Source organism: Triturus cristatus, chromosome 3_1 (assembly GCF_964204655.1).
Source record: "Triturus cristatus chromosome 3_1, aTriCri1.1, whole genome shotgun sequence".
Lineage (NCBI taxonomy): Eukaryota > Metazoa > Chordata > Amphibia > Caudata > Salamandridae > Triturus > Triturus cristatus.
Genome location: NC_140583.1, coordinates 256,042,030 through 256,062,832, shown reverse-complemented (window position 1 = coordinate 256,062,832; position 20,803 = coordinate 256,042,030). Strand labels below are relative to the sequence as shown.

At 46.7% G+C, this 20,803-nt stretch overlaps 1 protein-coding gene across 4 annotated transcripts in view; it reads right to left on the bottom strand.

Annotated features, from left to right (window-relative positions):
- PRMT2IP (PRMT2 interacting protein) overlaps nt 1-20,803 on the bottom strand; it is a 141,590-nt gene that overhangs the window by 8,265 nt on the left and 112,522 nt on the right. For 2 of the 4 annotated variants that reach the window (XM_085643822.1, XM_085643823.1), the window contains exons 3-4: nt 13,433-13,548; nt 929-962 (exon numbers count right to left, since the gene is read on the bottom strand). The exons of 1 other annotated variant lie outside the window; for it this stretch is intronic. In XM_085643822.1, coding sequence (XP_085499948.1) covers nt 929-962; nt 13,433-13,548 — 150 coding nt within the window. Of the gene's footprint in view, nt 1-748; nt 963-13,432; nt 13,549-20,803 lie in introns of all 4 variants that reach the window. One more of the 4 variants, XM_085643826.1, reaches the window with a different exon arrangement.

Sequence of the window (20,803 nt, the reverse complement as noted above, 5' to 3'; positions counted from 1 at the left end):
AAATAACCTTCTTTCTCTGAAACCCTGGATGAGTGGCACAGGTCAAGAGCAATGCAATGTCAAACAATTAAGTCATTTCTAAAAGCCAACAAATGCCAAAAAGCAAGTATTTGCTACATCAGTGTCTGCATAAAAATAGAAACCATCTGGGATACCTCGCTGGAGGTACCCGGGCTGCACTGGAGCGATCTCCATGCACAGGGGTCTTCTGGATTGAGATTGTATAAACAGACATTTGTAGCTCTTGCAGGGTTGGGCATTTAGGCAGGCAATGGGAATACCAATATTTCAGTAGAGCTGTGTTTACTAAGCATCAGGCAACCTTTAGAGTTAAGGGAGCTGAGACAAGAGACATGGTGCTCTGTCTAATATCAGAGTTTCTCTAGTGGAGAGAGAGGAGAAAATGAATAAGACAAGCACACGTCCGCCCTGCAAAAACTGTATACAAACAAATGTGTGGCAGCCTTTGGAAAGTTTACATCACTTCATTCCATTATCTCTAGTTAACTTTAATACCCAAATGTAGTGTGCTGCGTCCTCACACAGGCAGTGGGACCCTTTCCTGCAGTGAGGCATTCTTTATCATAGGGTCCTCGCACCAAACACTGAGGAAGCAGTTTGTAGGGGATTGAGAAGCATACACTGTCCAGTCTTGCTATGTGTTGAGGATAGTGGGAGCCCTACATTCCAAATCCCACGTCAGATTTACTTAAGTTGTATATGGGTAGGCTAAATTGTGCCTCTCTACCATATGGTCAAAAACAAAGAGTTGAGGTGCAGACTCCATCTGTCCGAGCCAGCTACGCCACCAGCCGATCTAGCCTTGCTCCATGCACTCCTGAGATCGCTCCTGCTCTGCTGCCCATGGTCATGCCACCCACAGTTCAGATGCCTCACATGTTCTGGTGCATAGAGAACGCATACGTACTTGGAAGCATGCAGGCCAGCCTGTGAACTGGAACCTGTAAGAAATAAAGTTAGTGGTGATAATAATTGAGAAAAGCAGAAAAACAAAGCTTGAGTAGGCTGATAGAGCCCTTATCACTTTAAGAAAAGATTGCCCCCACAGTGAATATAGCTGGAATACTTAAACATGCACCTTGAAAGCATTTACATGACATCCATTTGACACCACTTTCCAAAAATACTGAGAAGTTGCCAATAAGAAACAATTTTTGTACGCCTTTGGGTGTTTCGAGTAAGAGGGCCACGGTGTGATCATGTACTAGTCAACAAAACGAAGGGGTAATTTTAAAGGTGCTAAGCCTGTTAGACTTTGACAGATCACTGCCATGGTTCTGATTACTTAGCACTTCGTAAAGTGGTCATAAAATAGATGTCATGCAGAATGCTTTTGTCATAAGGTTAAGGAAATCAATGTAACACAAAACTGTAGAAATGTTCAAACATTTTAGGTAGAGTGGCAAGAAAGATCTGCTCTGCCTACATGCACTACAATTTAGTCTGCAGCACACATCCTTCCTTCTGCCTGATCCTGGAATAGCAGAACTGACCAAGTCTCTCAGACTTGTTGCACTTTGGATTTGCAGTTGGTGTCACATTAAACCTATTGGTGTTGCCAATGCTTGTTCTTCTTAGAACTGGTCGATTTATTGCCACTCTAAGATAACAATCAGATGGGGAGGTTGTAATACAGCTGACTGTATGTTATATGGGGATCTATTAGAACCATTAACCCATATAATGTTTGTATATAAATGAGAGAGAGTACACCAATTGTAGGACTTAGCCAGAAGTATGTGCTGTACTGTTTGTAGGTATATGTGTTATTTGTAAAGTTTAGATTAAATTAAATCAAAATCAGTCTTAAATTGTATTTATAAACTCTCCTGGAAGAGAATATGCCAGAGTGAAATAGTGTCTGGATATGAAAAACACTATGCTGTGGGAAGAGATGCCATCGACTCCTGCCTAAAAGTGGCAATCGTTCCATGAGGACAAACCCTATAGGCAACTCCCTGGAGTTTTCTGCAGGAGCCAAAAAAAAAAAAAATCTCTGAGCGCTCCTAAGGTTCAGTTTATGAAACGTTGCAGTAGACATGGAAGGAAGACAGGAAGACGGTCGGAAGCAATAAATCTTGGTTGTTGTGGAAGTCTGAAAATGCTTATTGGATGCATTTTATGAAATACATTCCATGCCTCGAGTTCGGAGTGTAATAGCATCTCTCTTATGGCCAACTGAATGTCCCATATTTCTCCTCTTGGGTTAGCTGTTTAATGTCACTGGTAGCCAAAGATTGACATGTGGGTTAACCGGGGGGGGGGGGGGGGGGAACGCACAATTTAAGTTCCATCCCTATATGTTACAGAAACACAACACCTACATGCATTAGCACAGTATGTTTACTGTGTGCCTTAACCCTAGTAAGTAAAGTGAAGCACCAAACTTACTGCTGGAGTGTATTCACTGTAGAAAGTAGTCATTCATGTAGGTGTGTGCTTGAATAGTTTCATTATAATGTTACAAATTGTAGTTCTCATTCACATTTACACTTGTGCATTTTGAGATATACTGCCTTTACTGTAATTTCATTCTTATGTACTCCTGGATTAATTTATTCATATTTTGAATTTATTCTCTAATGGTAGGTGCACGTATAATCATGAATTTAAATTGTACACTAACTGTCTTACTAAGTTAGCTTAACCAAAGGTCTTAAGCATTTGGTCCCCAATGTTTAACATGAAATTTTTGCTTGAGCTTCAATGTACTTTACTTGCAGGTGTGTTCACATGATTTCATAGTCAGTGAAAGGCATGGCGTGTATTAGGGATAGTAACATCCAGGAGGAGAACTTTTGGCAACAATGGGAGGCACTAACGAACTAAGAGAAGACTCCTTCCAATTCATGTTGTCTCAGGAGCAGGGAGACATCCAAGGTCGTCCTGATGTCCTGTGGGTTTAATTGGTGTTCACACTTTGGTCTTAAGAGCAGAGTTTCATGGACTCTGAGGGGTACAGACCTCACTGCTTGTATTCTCTTAGGGTGGCTTTATGATATGCACAGCCTAGATTTGGAGAACTTCTACTGAAGTCTCCACTATGCGGACACCTTCCTGCTACCCCTGATTAACCTATTACTCCCCTATTACATCTTAAACTTTAGTTTAAGATTGGTTTATGTGAGACAAGATTTATTCATGCATAGACAGGAGGTTCGAAATCTGTACACAAATCATCACATCCTATTTCTTATCTTCTGTAATGCAGCAACTGAATTTCTTATATGCTTTAAGCGAAGACTTAATATCATTCAACCCTTTAGCATACTTCTGGAGATTTTTTATCTTTACAATATATTTTGGTAGATTTATATGAATCACTTTGGCCCTCAATTTGTAATAAAACCTACCTATCCTTACTTACTGACTCCTGGTCTTTAAAAATATGTGGGTAAATGGGCTGCCATGTAAATTGAATTGTTTGATTGCTTGATTTTAACTCCCCTTTACCTCTCAGGCAACTAAAATAGATAAATCGCAGGATAAACGGTAAGAGCGGCCCAGTGCTCTAGCAGCGGCTAAAAAAGTTTGAAATTCCCACTGAAAACGCATTTTCTTTAAAGGGTGAAGCAATTCAAAATGAATGACATGAAAGTAGTGAGAGGCAAGAATGAATGAAGTCATTAAAAACAGAAGAGAAGGGCCGGAGTTTAATTTCCAATGCATAAAAACAAGGGGGGAAACGACGTTATACTGCACTGCTCCCTGCACGGCTGTCGCACTGTCATTTACCCGGTGTTTGTGCCCTTCTCTTGATGTCTCCGTGTTAGAAAGTGGTTCTAACACTATGGGCCGCCCAGATTTTTCGCTTTTTGAGCACCTAATTGTTGAGCTTTTACTGTGGGGGAGCCTCATAAGTTGGGACTCGCCCACAGTGAACTCAGGATGTAAGACTGCATGGGGATTTTACAGTTGTCCCCCTGGCTTGACCAGGCCACTGCGCAGCAGCTGGAGTAAGGGACACTAGGCTGGTTACATGCAGACACATGTGTACATGCGTGTGCACAAGTGTCGGGGCTGCGCAGGGGAGATTCCTAGCGTGTGCAGTCTGGGAGCAGCTACAAGATGAAGGGTGTGGCAGGACTTGTGCAGAATTGAGTGGTGACATGGAATAGGCTTTATACACTGGGAAGGAACATGCCAGGGAAAGTCAGTGTGTTTTACTGTGTTTTTAACTTCATTATTCCCCTATGGGGATGTGGAGCCCATGTGCTAGATTACCATTCATAAGACCTACCGATTCCAGACACGCACTAAAGTCAGCTGTAGAGGATGTGAAAAGAAGTATTCTGCAGAGTCCAAAGTCATATTTCTACTGCTTTTGGGTCATACAGAACTGTCATATTTCTCTGAGCCAGCCATAACCAGACCCTGGCTGAGGGCCGACCTCAGCTGTACGGATTGATAACCTTTCTTCCACAAGCTAAGGCCTCCTCTCCACGAAGAGAAGATGGGTGGGGCTACAGGCTCATCCATCAGCAGCTATCACTGGGTGCCAGGCACCAGGCTGCACCAAGGAGGGAAGGCAGCAAGGGGGCAATGTTTTTTTTCTTCAGAGACCATGTGGCAAGCGACCCTGGACGACGCCATCTTGAACAAACCCAGAGGCTGGACAAGGAGGAGGGAGCAGGGGCAGGGAAGTGATGTGTCGCTGTTTGATAGGACCAACAGAGACTTCCTGCCAGCCCCCTACTCAACTTTTAAAGAGTGCTTGCACAAGAAGAGAAGCTCTCTCTGGGGTGTGGTCTGCTGAGGCGGAAGGTGCTGGAACCTGGCAATGGGCAGTTGGAAGGAGGAACCCCCTGACTGTCCCCCCCCCCCCCTCCCCCCCAGGGCCCTACCAGCACCAGAAGAAGTGCCCAGGACCGGTCCGGGAGAAGAGAGGCCAAGAAGGAGGTCCAGGCGAAAGGCTGACGCAGGGAGCAAGTGAAGACCGCTCCCTGCAGAATGCACCCTCTTGGAGACATGGAGGGCGAAGGAGAGTGCTCCCAGTGGCTGGGGGGCACCACCAGGAGAAAGAAGACGCGAAAATGGGGCAGATCGGACCCCCGGGGGCTGAGATATGGCCCCCAGAAGGTAGGCGACCTTTGACCCCCCTAAGAAGACTGACGATGAAGCGCACGGGGCTCCGCGTGAAAATGCTCTGCATGGGGGCCAGGAGCCCACCCTGACCCCCACCGAAGAGGGAGGCGGGGGGGTCGCATTCCCCCGAGGTCCGCCGGGAACCTCTGTGTCTGCCCGCCGGGCAGATAAGAATGAAGGTGCAGAGCGGCTCCCTAGCAAAGGAGGCCAGACGGGATCCCCGGGTGGGAACGGGGCCCCGGAGAAGAGGCACAGGAATGCGGCGAATCCGCCAGCCTCACCAGCGCGGCTCTCCCCGGCACAGCGGGAGAGCCACTCATCTATTATGCAGGAAATGGAGCTGAAGCGCCCCATAATGCCTTGCAAGGCATGGGGAAAACATTGTTTTGGTGCTTGTGGTGGCCCCCAGAGGAGGGTGTCACCCTCATATGGGTGAAAGGTGCTGGGGAGCTGATGGAGAATAGCAGTCTCCCCCCACAAAGAAGAGAAAAGTCCCACCCTAAGTGTCTTGGGGACTTAGAGGAAACAACCCCTCAAGGGCTCAGCCAGCATTTAAACATCTCTTGGGCTGGAACCTTTGTTCTACAGCTAGGGGTGTTGTGAAAAGTGCACTAAGGGAGGAAGGCTTGAGTTGGGGAATGTCAAGAGGAGGGCATCCCCTGGAGGTAAAGAGGTGTAATTGCACCAAAATGCATTTACTAATGGTTATTTCTTTAAGAGGGACTGAAGGTCACATGTGTAATGTGAAGTACTGGTGTAAGGTGAGGTCATAATGTTATGTTATGTTATGTTATTTATTTATTTCTATAGCGCACGGCTAATCAAAAAGAGTGTCCCGGCGCTTTAATGGAGAAAGAGACAATACTGCAACATAAAAAACATAACACCAGATAAAACTAACAGAAGAAAGGGCCAGAGATTCACGGAGGACCGGCTACTGAGTGAACAGCCAAGTTTTAAGGCCTTTCCTAAAAGCTAGTAGGCTGGTGGCTCCCCGCAGGGCCAGTGGTAAAGAGTTCCACAGCTGAGAAGCCAGCAGTCCAAAAGAGCGGCCTCCGAGGCGCGCTTTCTTTACCCGGGGGACAACAGCAAGGTGCAGGGCTTCCGACCTCAGAGACCTGGTTGGATGGTAAAAGACCAGTCTCTTTTGGAGGTACTTGGCTCCCTCCTTGTGAAGAGCTTTGTAGGCCAAGGTCAGCGCCTTAAAGGCGATCCTCTTGCGGATAGGAAGCCAGTGTAAAGTTACCAGCAAGCCCGAGGCCCTGGAGCGCCTGCTAAGGCCAAAGATTGCCCTTGCAGCGGCATTCTGTACCACTTGAAGCCGCTGCAACAAGTACTCTGGGAGGCCCAGGTAGAGAACGTTGGAGTAATCCAACCTGGACCCAATCAGAGCCTGGACAGTCAGCGTCCTGTGTTCCACGGATAACAGAGGAAGAAACCTCCGCAGCATCCTGAGGATGCCAAAGCAAATGCCCGACACCCCCAGGATCTGGGATTTCAAGGTAAGCCTGTTATCCATCTTCACCCCCAGATTCTTAGCAACCTGAGAGGAGCAGGACGGAGGGAACATATCCCGTGGCCACCAGGTCTGCCAATCTGGTTCAGTGTCGCACCCAAAGAAAAGTACTTCGGACTTGTCGGAATTGCACTTAAGGCTGTTTAGATGGAACCAGTGGAAAACAGCCCCAAGGCAATCCCGAATACTCTCCCCATCAAAGTCGCCTCCTCTCTTACAAGAGAAGAGGAGCTGGGTGTCGTCCGCATAGGATACGATCTGGGCACCATGCGACTCCACCAACGCCGCCAACGGGGTCATAATGATGTTAAAGAGGGTCGGGCTCAAAATAGAGCCCTGAGGGACCCCGACTCCCAGAGGCGGCATCACGGCGGAATCCGGCGGGGCCCAGATCGACTGCCGGCGGCCGGCTAGGAAAGAGGAAAACCAGTCGAACACCGTCCCCCGTAGGCCTATCTCGAAAAGTCTAGCGAGAAGACCATCATGGGGAACGGTGTCGAACGCCGCCGACAGATCTAGCATCACCAGCATGACTTTGCCCCCAGAGTCCAGAACCCCTTTAATGGTTTCCGAGACCTCCAGGAGCGCAGTCTCAGTACTGAGATGGGGACGAAAGCCCGATTGGGTGGCGTGCAGGATCTCATTAGATTCAAGAAAGTTGGAAAGCACGCCTTGGACGTGCTTTTCCAGAATCTTCGTGAGGGCCGGCAGCAGAGAGATGGGCCTATAATTAACCGGGGCCTTCGGATCTAGACCAGATTTTTTGAGCAATGGAATCACCATCGCCTGCTTCCAGGCCTGCGGAACCACACCGAGCCTCAGCGAAAGATTTAAGAGCGGATTAGCCAACGGGTTGATCACCTCCGCAACTTTCGCCAGAAATTTAGCAGGGCATGGGTCGAGAGGAGAACCCGATTTTAAATTGCCCATAAGAGCCAGGGAGTCCGGAGCAGAGATAGAGGGAAACACACTCAACGTCGCCCCTGGCCCGGCCTGTGGCAGTGTGGTGGTGTCAGGTTCAGTCTGGCCCGCAGACACTGGTGCCAGGAATGACTCCTGAATGCGTTGGATCTTGCTCGTGAAGAAGTCAGCAAGGTCCGTGGCCCAGGTACCAGATGGTTTTTGGTCCGAGGTGTTAGACCAAGGTGAGGTGAATTCTCTCACAATGGAGAAAATCTCCTTGCAAGAGTTGGAAGCCGCATCAATTCTCCTGGCTAGATAAGCTTTTTTTTCCAAACGGATGTCCCGGTGATAAGCCTTAACCACCGATTTGTATGTCAACTTGGCAACAGTGTCATATTGTGCCCGCCAGGCTCTTTCGGCTACCTTGCACTGCTGCCGCGTAGCCGACAGTGCAGCGGTAAACCAAGGCGCAGAGACCCGTTTCGGTGTCGGGCGGGATGTTACTTCCGGGGCAAGATCGTTAAGCCTATCCAGTAGCCAGTCTTGCATGGTCTGCGGATCCCTGTCTAGATCACCTGAGAGAAGGCAGGGATGGGCCTCAGCTGCCTGGGCCAGCATCTCCGGGGTAACACGATGGAAAGCCCTGTGGACACGACCCTGTTGATGTGCCGGGATAGGCACAGATTTAACTATGCCCTTGATCACAAATTTTGCGAGGAAGTGGTCAGACCATAAGACAGGAGTGATCTCAATACCCTCGAGAGGGACAGACGAAAAGACCTGGTCAAGGGTATGCCCCTTCTCATGCGTAGGCTCCTGAAAGTAGGGGATGAGCCCCAGCGGGGTCAGCGCCTCCGAAAGTTTGGCGGCCGCCGGGTCGGATGAATCATCCATCCGGAAGTTGAAATCGCCAGCCACGATGAAATGTTCGGCTTTCAGGGCCAGCTCCACCAGCACCATGTCCAGATCTTCAAAGAAGGTGCCGGGAGAGCCAGGCGGTCTGTATACAAGCAGACCCTTAAAGGATTGGTGGGGCGACAGAGTGATAGAGAAGGCTAGGGTTTCCGAGCCACGGATGTCAATAGCTGGCAGGATCTCACAGGGAGTTCCTTTCCGGACCACTAGCGCTACTCCACCTCCCCTTCCGTTGGCTCTATCCTTTCTGAAGATGTTGTAATCGGGCGGGATTGCCAGGGTGACGTCAGGGTTAGAAGAGTCGCCCCACCATGTCTCAGTAAGCATGAGGCATAGTGGTTTATCTACATCGAGAAGCTCATAGATGTCCTGCGCATGTTGGCAAGCTGACCTGGTGTTCAATAGCATGCACCCGAAGCCCATACTAGAGCTGTTGGTGCTCGGCCGTAAGAAGAGCGAGCGGGTCGGGCGCCAGCCACAACCCGGGCAACGGGATTTCCCATGGTAACGGCCAGGGAATACAGTACGACAGCCATAAGCAAAGTGGGGTTATGTGGCCAGACAGTCCTGCTAGGGTGTCTGGCTGTATATGCGTAATCCTATGATTTCATCTGTGATGCCTTTAGGGGCTGTAATTGCAATGCATTCTAATGATTCACAAATGTGCTGAGTACTGTCATACTAAAGTGTGCTTAAACATGTATTCTTGCTGCTGCACTTAGGTGAAGACCCAAGACTGCTAGCCCTTAAGATATAGAGGTGCATACTGTATGGTCAGTAGGAAATGCTCAGTCAGGGTTATGTGTCACCAAGGCAGATGTACCCATTTTTAATGCTTGTTGAGGTAATGGGGTGGGTCGCCACTAGGATGGTGCCAGTATGCAGTGCCCACGCCCCAGGTGATGTTCAACTAATTGCATTGGGGGCAAGATGATGTGCATACATGGGAGTGGTGGTACTAGACCCCACCCCCCCTGCGGGAGGGGTGGAGATGTTATGCAATGTCACAAGGTAATTCCAACTGCTTATGTAGATTTGTAAATTGGTGCATAGTATTGAGTAGTGTGTGTGTTTAATAAATGTACTCATACTTTTATAAAGCAAAGTACAGACTGGACAATCAATTATTGAGTGTTATTTTTGCACACCTGCAAATGGCGATTACTAGCCCACACCACCTCCCTTGAGTAAGCCTCAGACTGCTCTGCAACGCTACCCTCTGAGAGTCAGGCACTACAATTGGGTGTTTGGTTCCCAGTGAAGGACAAATGTAGTCATGTTATTTGTGCAGGCCTCACAGATGCTGCCTCGTTTTCCAACACTCAGGAACTAAGGTTTTCAGCTCAGCAACTCCGAGAATGAGCAGAAAATTACCTTCTCTGGATACTGCCCTTTGTCATGGACAGGATATCAGACACTAATGAATCGTGGGTACATAGAAAAACAAAAAAGCGCATAGGAGGAGACGGAAACAGGAAACGGAATTAGAGTTCAGCAAGAAGCCGGTCCCGAGACACCCATGGCCTCTAGTTGGTCCCAGACTTATGACGCCATACACGTTTGTTGATCAGCTACGATTCACGTGTAACAAAGAACACATTTGACCCCTATAAGGTCAGTACTCGCTTCTCCTTTGAATTTACACTTGGTCCGAGCGCAGAACATGAAAAACGTGGGAATAGGGCAAACAAAAGGGCCGCAAATAGTGGTCGTAATACGTTATTTTTGTGTCCAACCTCGGCTAAAAACTTGGAAAACACCAAAGGACGAAGGCCAGAGAGGTTTTGCACGTGGACAGACGTGAAATAATGTCATCTCCTTTTCTCACTAAACAGTACAGCAGCGCCTGTCTGAGCACATCAAAATAATGCTCTCCTCCCCCACTTCACAAACAGGTACCGGAAATAACATGCACCCATTGTGGAGCTTTCTCATTTCTGAGCGGTTTCCGGCAGAAGACAAAACCTGGCACGGTTACCACACATACCGTTGCCTGGACATCTGCGCCTTTCTCTTCAAAACAAACCGATCCACTTCCGGACAAAAGGACAAAACCAACCACACGGCACCCCCTGCAACCTGGGTTCGATTATGTACTAAAAATCACGGTCGTAATGGAACAGAAAATAGGCCTGGGCACAAAAATAAAAATGCGCCATAAGCCGATCAGAAAGCTACAAAAAAAAGTGGCCTACATTTGCAAAACAGGTCAGTTGTGAACTTAAAGAGACAAGTATGTGTGTTTTTTTGCAACATATGAGCAGGGTCACTACAATGATGCTGTAGGAGAAGGCCAAATAACAAGGCACGGCTGAGTAAATTCTGCAGCAAGAAAAGCCAAAACAGCGTCACATTTTGAGACAGCAATACTACATTGCCGTAATTTTAACACTTGTTAACAATGCGTGGGCATTGGTTGCACCTCATTAGCACCGCTATAAAACCCAAATATAGCAATAACCAACAAAAAGGTGGACAGTCGACCTTTGCACAGGGTCTTCTATTGCGCTGCCAAATGAGTTTCCGCATTTTTAGTAATTTTTCAACCGTTTGAGCTAGAATCAATTTTATTTTTGATAAGATATGCAGTTTATTCAGTAGATGATGGATTTAAAACAAATCTATAATTATGCGAATGCTGCAGCTGCAAAATTGCATAATTCCACTGGCCCTGTATGTAGGCAACTGTATATTTGTGCTTGTTGCAAGCAAAATTTGTGATAACACCAGGTGGAGAACAAAAGAGGCCAAACAGACCATAAAAACGAACTCGTACATTACCAGATTGCCACACAGGCAAATCATTTGAATTATGCAACTCTGCATAAGCATGGATTTGCTGCATTTGCCACATAATTGGTCATTTGCTGCATATTCTGCAGATTTTAACAAACAAACAAAAATAGTTTCTAGCTCAAACGGATCAAATGTTAATAAAAACACGGTGAGACCTTTCTCAGAGATTAACTAGTCATCTTTCAGTTGCATACTGCTGTATTTGAGTGTTTTCCAATATGTTTTAGCCATGTTGCACACTGGGATGGCTAAAAGTTATTGGGGTAAAGAAGAGTGACAAGGAGTGTTACGTAGTGGCGTGGAGTGGCAGAGGGCTGTAGAGTTGAGAGGCGTGGAGTTTACTGGAGTGTCATGGTGCAAAGTGTCACGGAGGGAGTAGTGTGTCATGGAGGGAGTAGAATGGAGTACAGTTGAGTGGCACAGAGTGTTGTGGAGTCGTGTAGAGCTGAGTGGGGTAGAGGGTGTTGAGTAGAGTGTTGTAGAATAGAGTGGCGTAGAGCAGAACAGATTGCAGTGGAGTGGCATGGAGTAGAGTAGTTTATGAGTAGAAGAGTGGCACAGAGCGGTGTAGAGTGGAGAGGCGTACAGTGGAGTAGAGTGGCGTAGACGTGTACTGGCGTCAAATAGAGGGGATAGACTAGAGTGACACAGAATAGAGTGGTGTAGAGTGGCATATAGTGGAGTAGTATTGTAGAATGGAGTGGGGATGAAGTGGCATTGAGTGGCACAGAGAGAGTTGCATAGAGCGTCATGGAGTAGTGTTGTAGAGTGGAGTAGATGGTCAAAGTGGAGTAGACTTTAATGGAGTAGAGTCATAGAGTGTAGTTTCCTAAAGTGGAGTGTAATAGAGTGGCCTACAGAGAAGGGGAGTAAAGTACAGTGGTGCAGAGTAGATTGGTATAGAGTGCAGTGGCATAGAGTATATTGTTTCAGAGTAGAGTTAAGTGGCATAGAGTGGAGTGGTGCAGGGTAGAGTGGAGTGGTGCAGGGTAGAGTGGAGTAGCTTAGAGTAGTGATGTAAAGCACAGTGGCGTAGAGTGGTGTAAAGCTGGGTAAAATGGAGTAGTACAGAATGGCATAGAGTAGATTGTTTCAGAGTACAGTGAAGTGGGGTAGAGTGGAGTGGGGCAGGGTAGAGTGGTATAGAATAGTATCATAGACTGCATTGGCGTAGAGTGCAGTGTTGCAGAGTAGAGTGGCATAGAGTGGACTGGAGTAGAGTGGGTGGTGCAGAGTAGAGTGAAAAGGCCTAGGTTGGATTGGTGTATAGTGCAGTGGTACATAGTAGACTGAGGTAGAGTACATTTGCAAAGAGTACAGTGGTTCAGAGCAGAGAGGCATAGTGAAGTGGCATAGAGTGCAGCCCCAGACATCAGTAGTGCTAAAACCAGCCCTGTTGGTAGGCCGCTGTTTCAGTGGAACAAGTTAATCTATTTCATTGTTGATAACACACACATCCACCAAATAGTAAAAAACTACGTTTTGACATAGGAAGGATGTTTAAAGCTGTAGTGTAAATAATGTAGTTTCCAGGCTACGATTTGTAGTTTTCTGGAAGCAGTAATCTGTGTTGACTTGGTTTTTATGGCACAGTGCTACTGCGCGTGTTGCAAATACTGGGGCTATTGCTTACTAAGTGTAGTTGTGTAGTCTACACATCTTTGCTTGCCAAAGCATGCTATTATTCAAAGGGCTGGTACTCAGACTCAGTAACTGTAAACAGAAAGATCATTAGACAGTCACTAGAGGGTCACATTAAGCAAAAGCCAAAAGTGCTTTAATAGAAGAAACTCAACATTCATTTTTATTGCCATAGAAAGTGTGTGTACCTCCTCCCTGCAGGCCTGTTTTAAGAGTTATGTTACAGCCTTGTCAACTGGAGCACAGGAGGGGCACCTGTGGGCTCCATGTAAAATGCATTCCTCTTGCTTTCCTATAAATGCTTTCACTTTGAATTCATAGAAAGGAAAGTAAACACCAAGCTCCCATGGAAGAAAGAGCCTGACATTTGATCTTTGTGTTTAAATGCACAGGAAATGTGACAAGTTAAGAACAAAATGTAAAGGCCTGTTTACTGTATCCTTCTGAAATCTCATTTTCTGTAAACAAGGTTTGGGGTAAGGGAAGAACTCAAGCTGGACAGCCGAAAACAAATAGAGCTAGCAAATGGAAAGCAAGGAAATGTGAGTTACAAACCACAAAGCCACTGGTGAGCAATGGGCATAATGCATTCCCAGGGAAGCTTTCTGAAGGTCCCAAAGATGTTTTCAGCAAACCAGACAGCTGCGCTGTCTGGTCTGGTAGGCTTCGACCTAAAAATGACAAGATAGTCAAGTAATACTATCACAAAATGTGCTCATTTTGCTGTATAATTTACCTTTTCTTGACTCATAATTTAGTCAATCCTGCTGCATAATTTGGTCCTCTCCTTCTGCACAATTTCAGTGGCCCTGCCTATAGGTCAGTCCAACACCTTGCTGAGAAAGTGCTGTGATGAGCACAATCGACACAAGTGTACATTTATACCAAAGTAGAACCTGCCCTCACTCGCTGTTTGACTTTCAATTATCACTCACAACTCAAATGTGGTAGTGGAGGTCTAGTCATAGTGGGTGCATATACACACTGCCAATGAACGGTTGTAAAAAAGTGTGTGTCAAACTGAGAAAGCATTCAATGCAAGCGCTAGCTGGTGAACAGTGAGTAAAGTCATAGACTTCGGACAAGTGGCTTGAATGAATAAAACTCAGGTGGGTAAAGTTAAGACATTAATTAGGTAATCATTTTGATTTTTTGCTACATTGGGGTTAACTTTTAAACATCAGATCATACCAATTGCCCTGCGCCATAGATGCAATTTTTCAATTTGCAGCTCGGTTGGGCCGCAGACCAGTAAAATAATTGTTGCAGATATATATGAGTAACTGTTTCCCAGTGGGAATGTACGGGGCTGGCGTTTGGGCGGTACACTAACCCAGAGGTTTTACAAAGAAAAGAGATTTTTTTTTGCACAGGCTCGTCGTCCCTGTCCCAAAGGGTGTCACATCATACATCCGCCATACGGAATTTGGGATGAATTACGTGCAGGACTCCGTAAGATTAGCTCCCTTGCTGTTATGGCTTAAGATACGGCTTACTCCTGTTTCGTCATTAACCAGACTAATAGCTGAAGATTGTTTACTGTTAGATAACATGTCAAAGATCTCATGGCTTTATGTTATAAAACAGACCTTCATAATCTGAAAGTTCCAGAATATTTAACTTATCCAGAATCTATTATGCTAAACTGTAGCCAGCAAATTAAAATCTTGTTCCTTAGCTTTTGTTCTAAAGAAAGGATCCGCAGGTTCAAAATATGCAGTCATAATTATTGTATTTCCCACCAATTACCACTTATACCCTAACATCCTCCTTGGGTTTTAGCTGCAATTACAAATAAAGATTTTAACTCACTTGATTTCTCCTAGGCATGCTGAACTTTCTTTTGGCTTTCCTAGTCCTCACTGGTTGGTGAACAAATCTGCCAAAGTGCCCATGTGACAATATTTTCTCTAAAGGGTACTATGGGCCACATGCATCAAAGTCAGGATTTGCAAATCCTAAATAGCGAATTTGAAGAAATCGCTATTTAGGACTCGCAAATCCCTATGCATTTAGGAATTGCAAAAAAAAAAATGTGATTCCTACATTGCGACTCGCAATTAAGGAATAGCTACCCATTCATTCCTATGGGCCAAGAGGCCCATAGGAATTAATGGGAATTGCATACGCAATTTGCGAGTACCAAATTGGTGCTCGAAAATTGCGCATTCAATTTCAAGGGTGCAGGGGATCCAAAAGGACACCCTGGAGTGAGAGTGAGAGAGTGTGTGTGTGTGTGTGTGTGAGAGAGAGTGTGTGTGTGAGAGAGTGTGTGTGTGAGAGTGTGTGTGTGTGAGAGAGTGAGTGTGAGTGTGTGTGTGTGTTTTTTAAAACTTTCGGGCATTTTTCAAAGTTTTTGCAAATTACCATCAAGTTCAAATTGATGGTAATTTGCGATCCTACTTTGCGAATTTTAAATTGCATCATGCATTGTATTTAGGGAATCACAATTTGCGATTCCCTAAATTACTTAAACTGCGATTTTGCATTTGGGTTGATGCATCCCAAATGCAAAAATACTGGTCGCAAAGGGGCAGATTCTGCGAATCTGCCCGTTTGTGATCGGTATTTTCATTGATGCATGTGCCCCCAAGTACCTTACAATGTTTTTTAACTTTATACAGCGCACAACGTAAGCGGTTTCTACGCCCAATTTTACAAGCCTCTGCTATTAGAGGTAATATTTACAGGCCTACAATATTTACAGCGCCTTGAGGCACTGTAAATTTTTTTGTCTATAATTAATTTTATCCGAGAGGTTTTAGCAGTTTGGAAAAGATACAAAATAATAATTTATCATATTTATGGATGGATGTTTCTAGGAAATGGGTTAAAAAAAATCTTTTTGCCACTATATTTCTGATCAGTTTTTGATATAACTGTTTGATCTGCTGTGTTTTAGTGTTTTAATTGATATTTTCTTGTTGAGTTTCTAGAAATGTTTTTATAAAATGTTATATTGTATTGTACTTTTATGGTATTACTGCCGAATAAACTTAAAATGATGATGATGATGATGAATAAAAGTCAGCTTGGCTTTCTCAAAAGAAAGTTTCACGCAGCTTCTAATTCCTCTGTTCTGCATCAGCTGATCACATTCAACCATTATACGTATGAAAGGGTTTCCTAGGGTGCAGCCATGTGTGTCGTTGGCTCTATAGTCTTTCATGAAGTTTAAGGCAGCTGAAAGAAGTAGGCAAAACGAAACATCCATTAGCAAATCCACTAGATTTGGCTTTAATGTTCTAAAATGTGTCGGCACTGTGGAGCAATTCAGTCATCTGTTTTCCTGCCCACTTGATAGCGGGCAAGGAAACAGATGAAACTGCTCCGAGCAAGCAGGAGCAGTATTCAGTTTCTGTCCGCTGGAAGCCGAGTTACTGTTTGCTCTCTTTTGGTGGAAGAGGTCAAAACTCCTGCTAAGTGAAAACACGCATTACAAATGCAATAGGTCTCGCCTTTGATTGAGTTAAAGCCATTTGCTTTGCTAATGGGATTGAACAGCACAGCAAATGGCTTTAACTTAATAAAAGGCTAGACCTATTGCATTTTTAATGCTTGTTTTCTTTGAATTGGTCCTGTAGTCAGTGGTGTGAAGTCAAGAGTTCACTCCTGCTGGGCAGCAGACATGCAGTGGAGAGCAGGGCAGCTTTGCCAGCATACACCGGACGGGCTCAGGCACGCTGTTCTCCTCCCCTTGAGCTGCCGGTGTCTGCTTGTACTCAGTCCCCGTAGCAGATAGCACTCCAAGACGCCGGCCAGCCGCCCTCAGTGATTGACTAGTTTTATCTTGGTGGTCCGGTTTGTGGACCGTTTGGACATAAGGCCAGGGTATGGTGTGAATTCTACACTTCCCGACATTCCAGGCATGTCCTGGGCAGAAGAAAGAATGGCCTAGGCTCTGCTGGAACAATAGCACCAGGAACAAAAAGGCAATGGAACAATATATGTGTGCGCAAAGGCTACAAATGTATAAAAAGTACGTTCACATCACTGGATGGATTCACACAGCAGCATGAAATGTCTGTGCTCTTAGTGCTCTCGCAAAACCGACACGAGATGAGGGAGGGATGACAGGAGGGTCCTGCATGTATGCAGGCCTCATTGTCGGTATGTATGTTTATTGTGTATGACGTGCAACTGATCCAGTAATTGCTACTTTGGTGTCACTCCTTCGTTTCTGTGATTTAAAACACGCAGATGGAGCAGGCACAGGCGGCTACCCGTTTGGGGGGGTGGGGGGTAGAGAATTGCGGCGATTAACTAATTTTATACCGAGTTAAATGTAAATGCCGATACCTGTATGTATGTATTTGCATTTATAAAGTGCGCTGTAACCCTACGGGCATCCTGGCGCTAAGACATGGTAAAAAGGTTAAAGAGCAAGCTGCAAGAACTAAACCAGCCGGTTACACTCTGGGGAAGAGCCAAGTCTTAACTTTCTTCCAAAACAACAATAGATCCTGTATTTGCCTCAATTCCAGAGGGAGAGACTGTTCCATAAGTGGGCGGCTGCTAAGCCGAACGCTCTTCCCCCCATTGTGGATCTCTTAATCCTCGGGATGATTGCCAGATTAACTGCAAAAGAACGCAGACTGCGTGCAGGGGCATACCACCCAAACCTACCCTGAAGCGGTTTGGGTCCAAGTCCGTGAAGCGCACTAAAGGCAATGCACAAAGACTTGAACAGTATCCTTTGGCTCACCGGGAGCCAATGCAGCTCAGCTAATGCCTGGGATGTTGATCATCCACGAGTTCTCATTAGGACAAGCTTTGCTGCTGCCGCCTGAATACTCTGGAGCCGCGGGATCAGATATCTTGGGTACTCCAGTAGCAAAGAATTGCAGTAATCCAGGCGGCTGAGGACAACACTCCTGAACACTGTACCTCTGACCTGAGGAGGTAACAATGGTAGTACCTTGCTGAGTCCTCTGATGAGCGTATAGCAATTCCTGACTAATTTATTAACGTGATTCCAGGTTAAGCTTGTCATTAAAGCTGACCCCCAGATTGCATACTATACTCTCGGGTACCAAAGGGGCATCTGTAGGGATAGGTCAAAAGTCAGATGGTAAGACTGTCGACACTCTGCCCATTCCACAGTGCAAAATCTCAGTTTTGTCATTATTAAATTGCAACGCATTATTTCTCAGCCACAGCACCATTACACGCATACATTTATGAAATGTTTCTTGAGAGTCTGCATGGTCGCCTTCCAAGGACACTATCAATCGGGTGTCATCAGCATAATTAACCACACTAATATTGTGGGCTTTGATGACGTCCAAAAGAGGCCGCATGTAGACATTAAATAAGATGGGGCTGATTGAGGACCCCTGAGGGACCCCATGCTCATTGTTGGTAAAGTCTGATTGAAAAGGAGGTTAAGCAACAGCCTGCCGTCTGCTCGCCAGATAAGATTGAAACCATTTGCAAGGCCATATTAGCCACCCCCACTTCTTCCAGGCTTGTCAATAGGGTGGCATGGTTTACCTTATCGAATGCGGCGGACAGGTCCAACAGGATCAGTGTCGCAGATTGTCCCCTGTCCGCACGCATCCAAAGATTGTCCAACACGGTAAACAGTGCTGTCTCAGTCCCATGACCTTGCATTCCTTTGCCCCTTGTGCAGGAAGGAACACTTCCACACAGTAAACGCAAAAGTGAAAGCATTTCGGTCGCGCTTAGAGCTGAATGCCAAAGAAACAATCTACGCAGAGAAATGAAAGGTACATCAGCCATTGTTGCAGATAAACGCGGTAATAGCCCAAATAGCCAATGCTGGTTATTCCTGGTCGGGGGTGGTGGAGTGGGAGTGTCGATTGAATGCTGGGTCGCGCAACACGCCAGAGTGGGGATGATTTACGACCTGGTCGCCATCACGATGCGGCAGCGCATTAGCATATTGGCAGAGCGCTGGATGGATTGCGGCAATTGATTAGTTCATGGACCACTGATGACCTTTTGTTAGGGAGAGCTGGGAGGACGTCCTCTTCCCGAACGAGTAGGTCGTCCTTTTTCAGTGCGAAGAACTTGGGATTCCGTTGTCTTCGCCGCATGCCCCCTTTCGCAACGCAGTGCTTTCAAGGGTGTCGGAAGGAAAGTTCATTCCTTGAACTGGTTCCACCATTGCTCATCAGCCCGTTAGGGCCAAGTCTCTTTTCGGAAATTAATGGCTGCCCGTATTGAAGCCATTGGTGTTGCCATGAACGTGTAGGCGGAAAGCAAGGCTTCCCGTGGAGGGCCTGATGTATGGAATGCGCTTTATTACAACCATAAAAATGACTGACTTTTAAATGCTTCTGCAAAAGTATCTTGGGATCAATCTTTAGAATTAGGCGGAAAAATTAAGCCATAAATTAGGGGATGAGTGTACTTTGCATTATGCAACATGATCTGTCGCCCACAGGAAGGCAGGCCTATGTTTCCGCCATGACTGGCCCAGAAAGCCCTCCTGTACCTCGCCCAGCGGACACCAGCGCTGCGCCCGCTGTCGAGTGTGTGGCAGAGAATAAAGAATAGGTTCCGGCGAAACAGCCGCCGGTCCCCTCGTCCTATGCCTGATCACCGGCTTCTGCCACCCGGTAACCTGAAACGACAGTTTGTGAGGTGACTAACCGGGCGAGCCCCTGCACACTCCGCTTGTTGACTGCACTCTTGTGATCAGCCCGGCTCGCAATCCTGACATCGCTCTCACCATGGTGTAGCATAGCACCGCCACTGCCGAGAGCACCTAGGTGCTGATGGCTGGGGACTCGTCCGACTCCGGTACCGGGATGATCGAGTTGGGGGTGGCGCAATCTACAACCCCGGGCTCCACCCCCTCGGCTGGGGGTAAAGCAGACGACCCGGCGTGGTGCAAGATCCCCAGCGGGCACATCAAGCGGCCCATGAACGCTTTCATGGTCTGGTCACAGATCAAGAGACGTAAGATCATGGAGCAATCCCCGGACATGCACAACGCCGAGATCTCCAAGCGGCTGGGCAAGCGCTGGAAGCAGCTCAAGGATGACGACAAGATCCCCTTCATCCGCAAGGCTGAGCGGCTGCGTATCAAACACATGGCCGACTACCCAGACTACAAGTACTGTCCCCGGAAGAAGGTCAAGGCAGCCAAGCCGGGGGAGAAGCTGTGCAGTGCCAGAGGGAGTAACAGCCTCAAGCCTGTTGTGAAGAAGAGCAGTAGGAGCGGCGGCAGTTCCAAGAGCACCGGCAAGCTTCACCACGCCAAGCCGGTCATACTGAAGAGATTGAGCGTTGCTGGCAAACAGCAGTCAGTCAGAGCAATAAAAGCGGCGTTATCAGAAGCGAGAGTGCGCAAACTCATTAAAGTAAACATAGATGGTGTCGGGCTGTCCACATGGGCCGTCCGAAAAGTGGACAAGGAGGTAACCCAAAAGCCCGCTTTCCAATCACACGCCATCGTTTAACATAAACGATGACACGAGCCAATGGAAAAGAGGGGCGGGGCTCCAAGTACACTTCTGGAATCGTATCGATTACAAAAGGCCCTCGAGGAGGTGGAGGTCCCCGGGGCTCAACCTGGCCATGGGAAGGGGGGGGCTGCAAGCACTCCTACCCATTATTTATATTTAAATATTCCCCAGGGACCTGGCCCACCCAGGGGCTAAGTTTTAAAAAGTGTGGGAGTCCCTTTTTTGTGTCTTTATTTTAGGCATTAATCATCGTGTTTTTGGCATCAAATTTGTTTTAACAAGGATTGGAATTGCAAAAGTCTTGCATTTGTTTGAGTTAGGAAGGAGATTGAGGAGAAGAGCAGGCGAGGCACAAGGAAAGAGAGTGAGGAGAACAGTGTGAAGTACAAGGAACGAGATTGTGCAGCGTGAGGCACAAGGAAGGAGAGTGAGGAGAAGAGCAGCGTGAGGCACAAGGAAGGAGAGTGAGGAAAAGAGCGGCTTGAGGCAC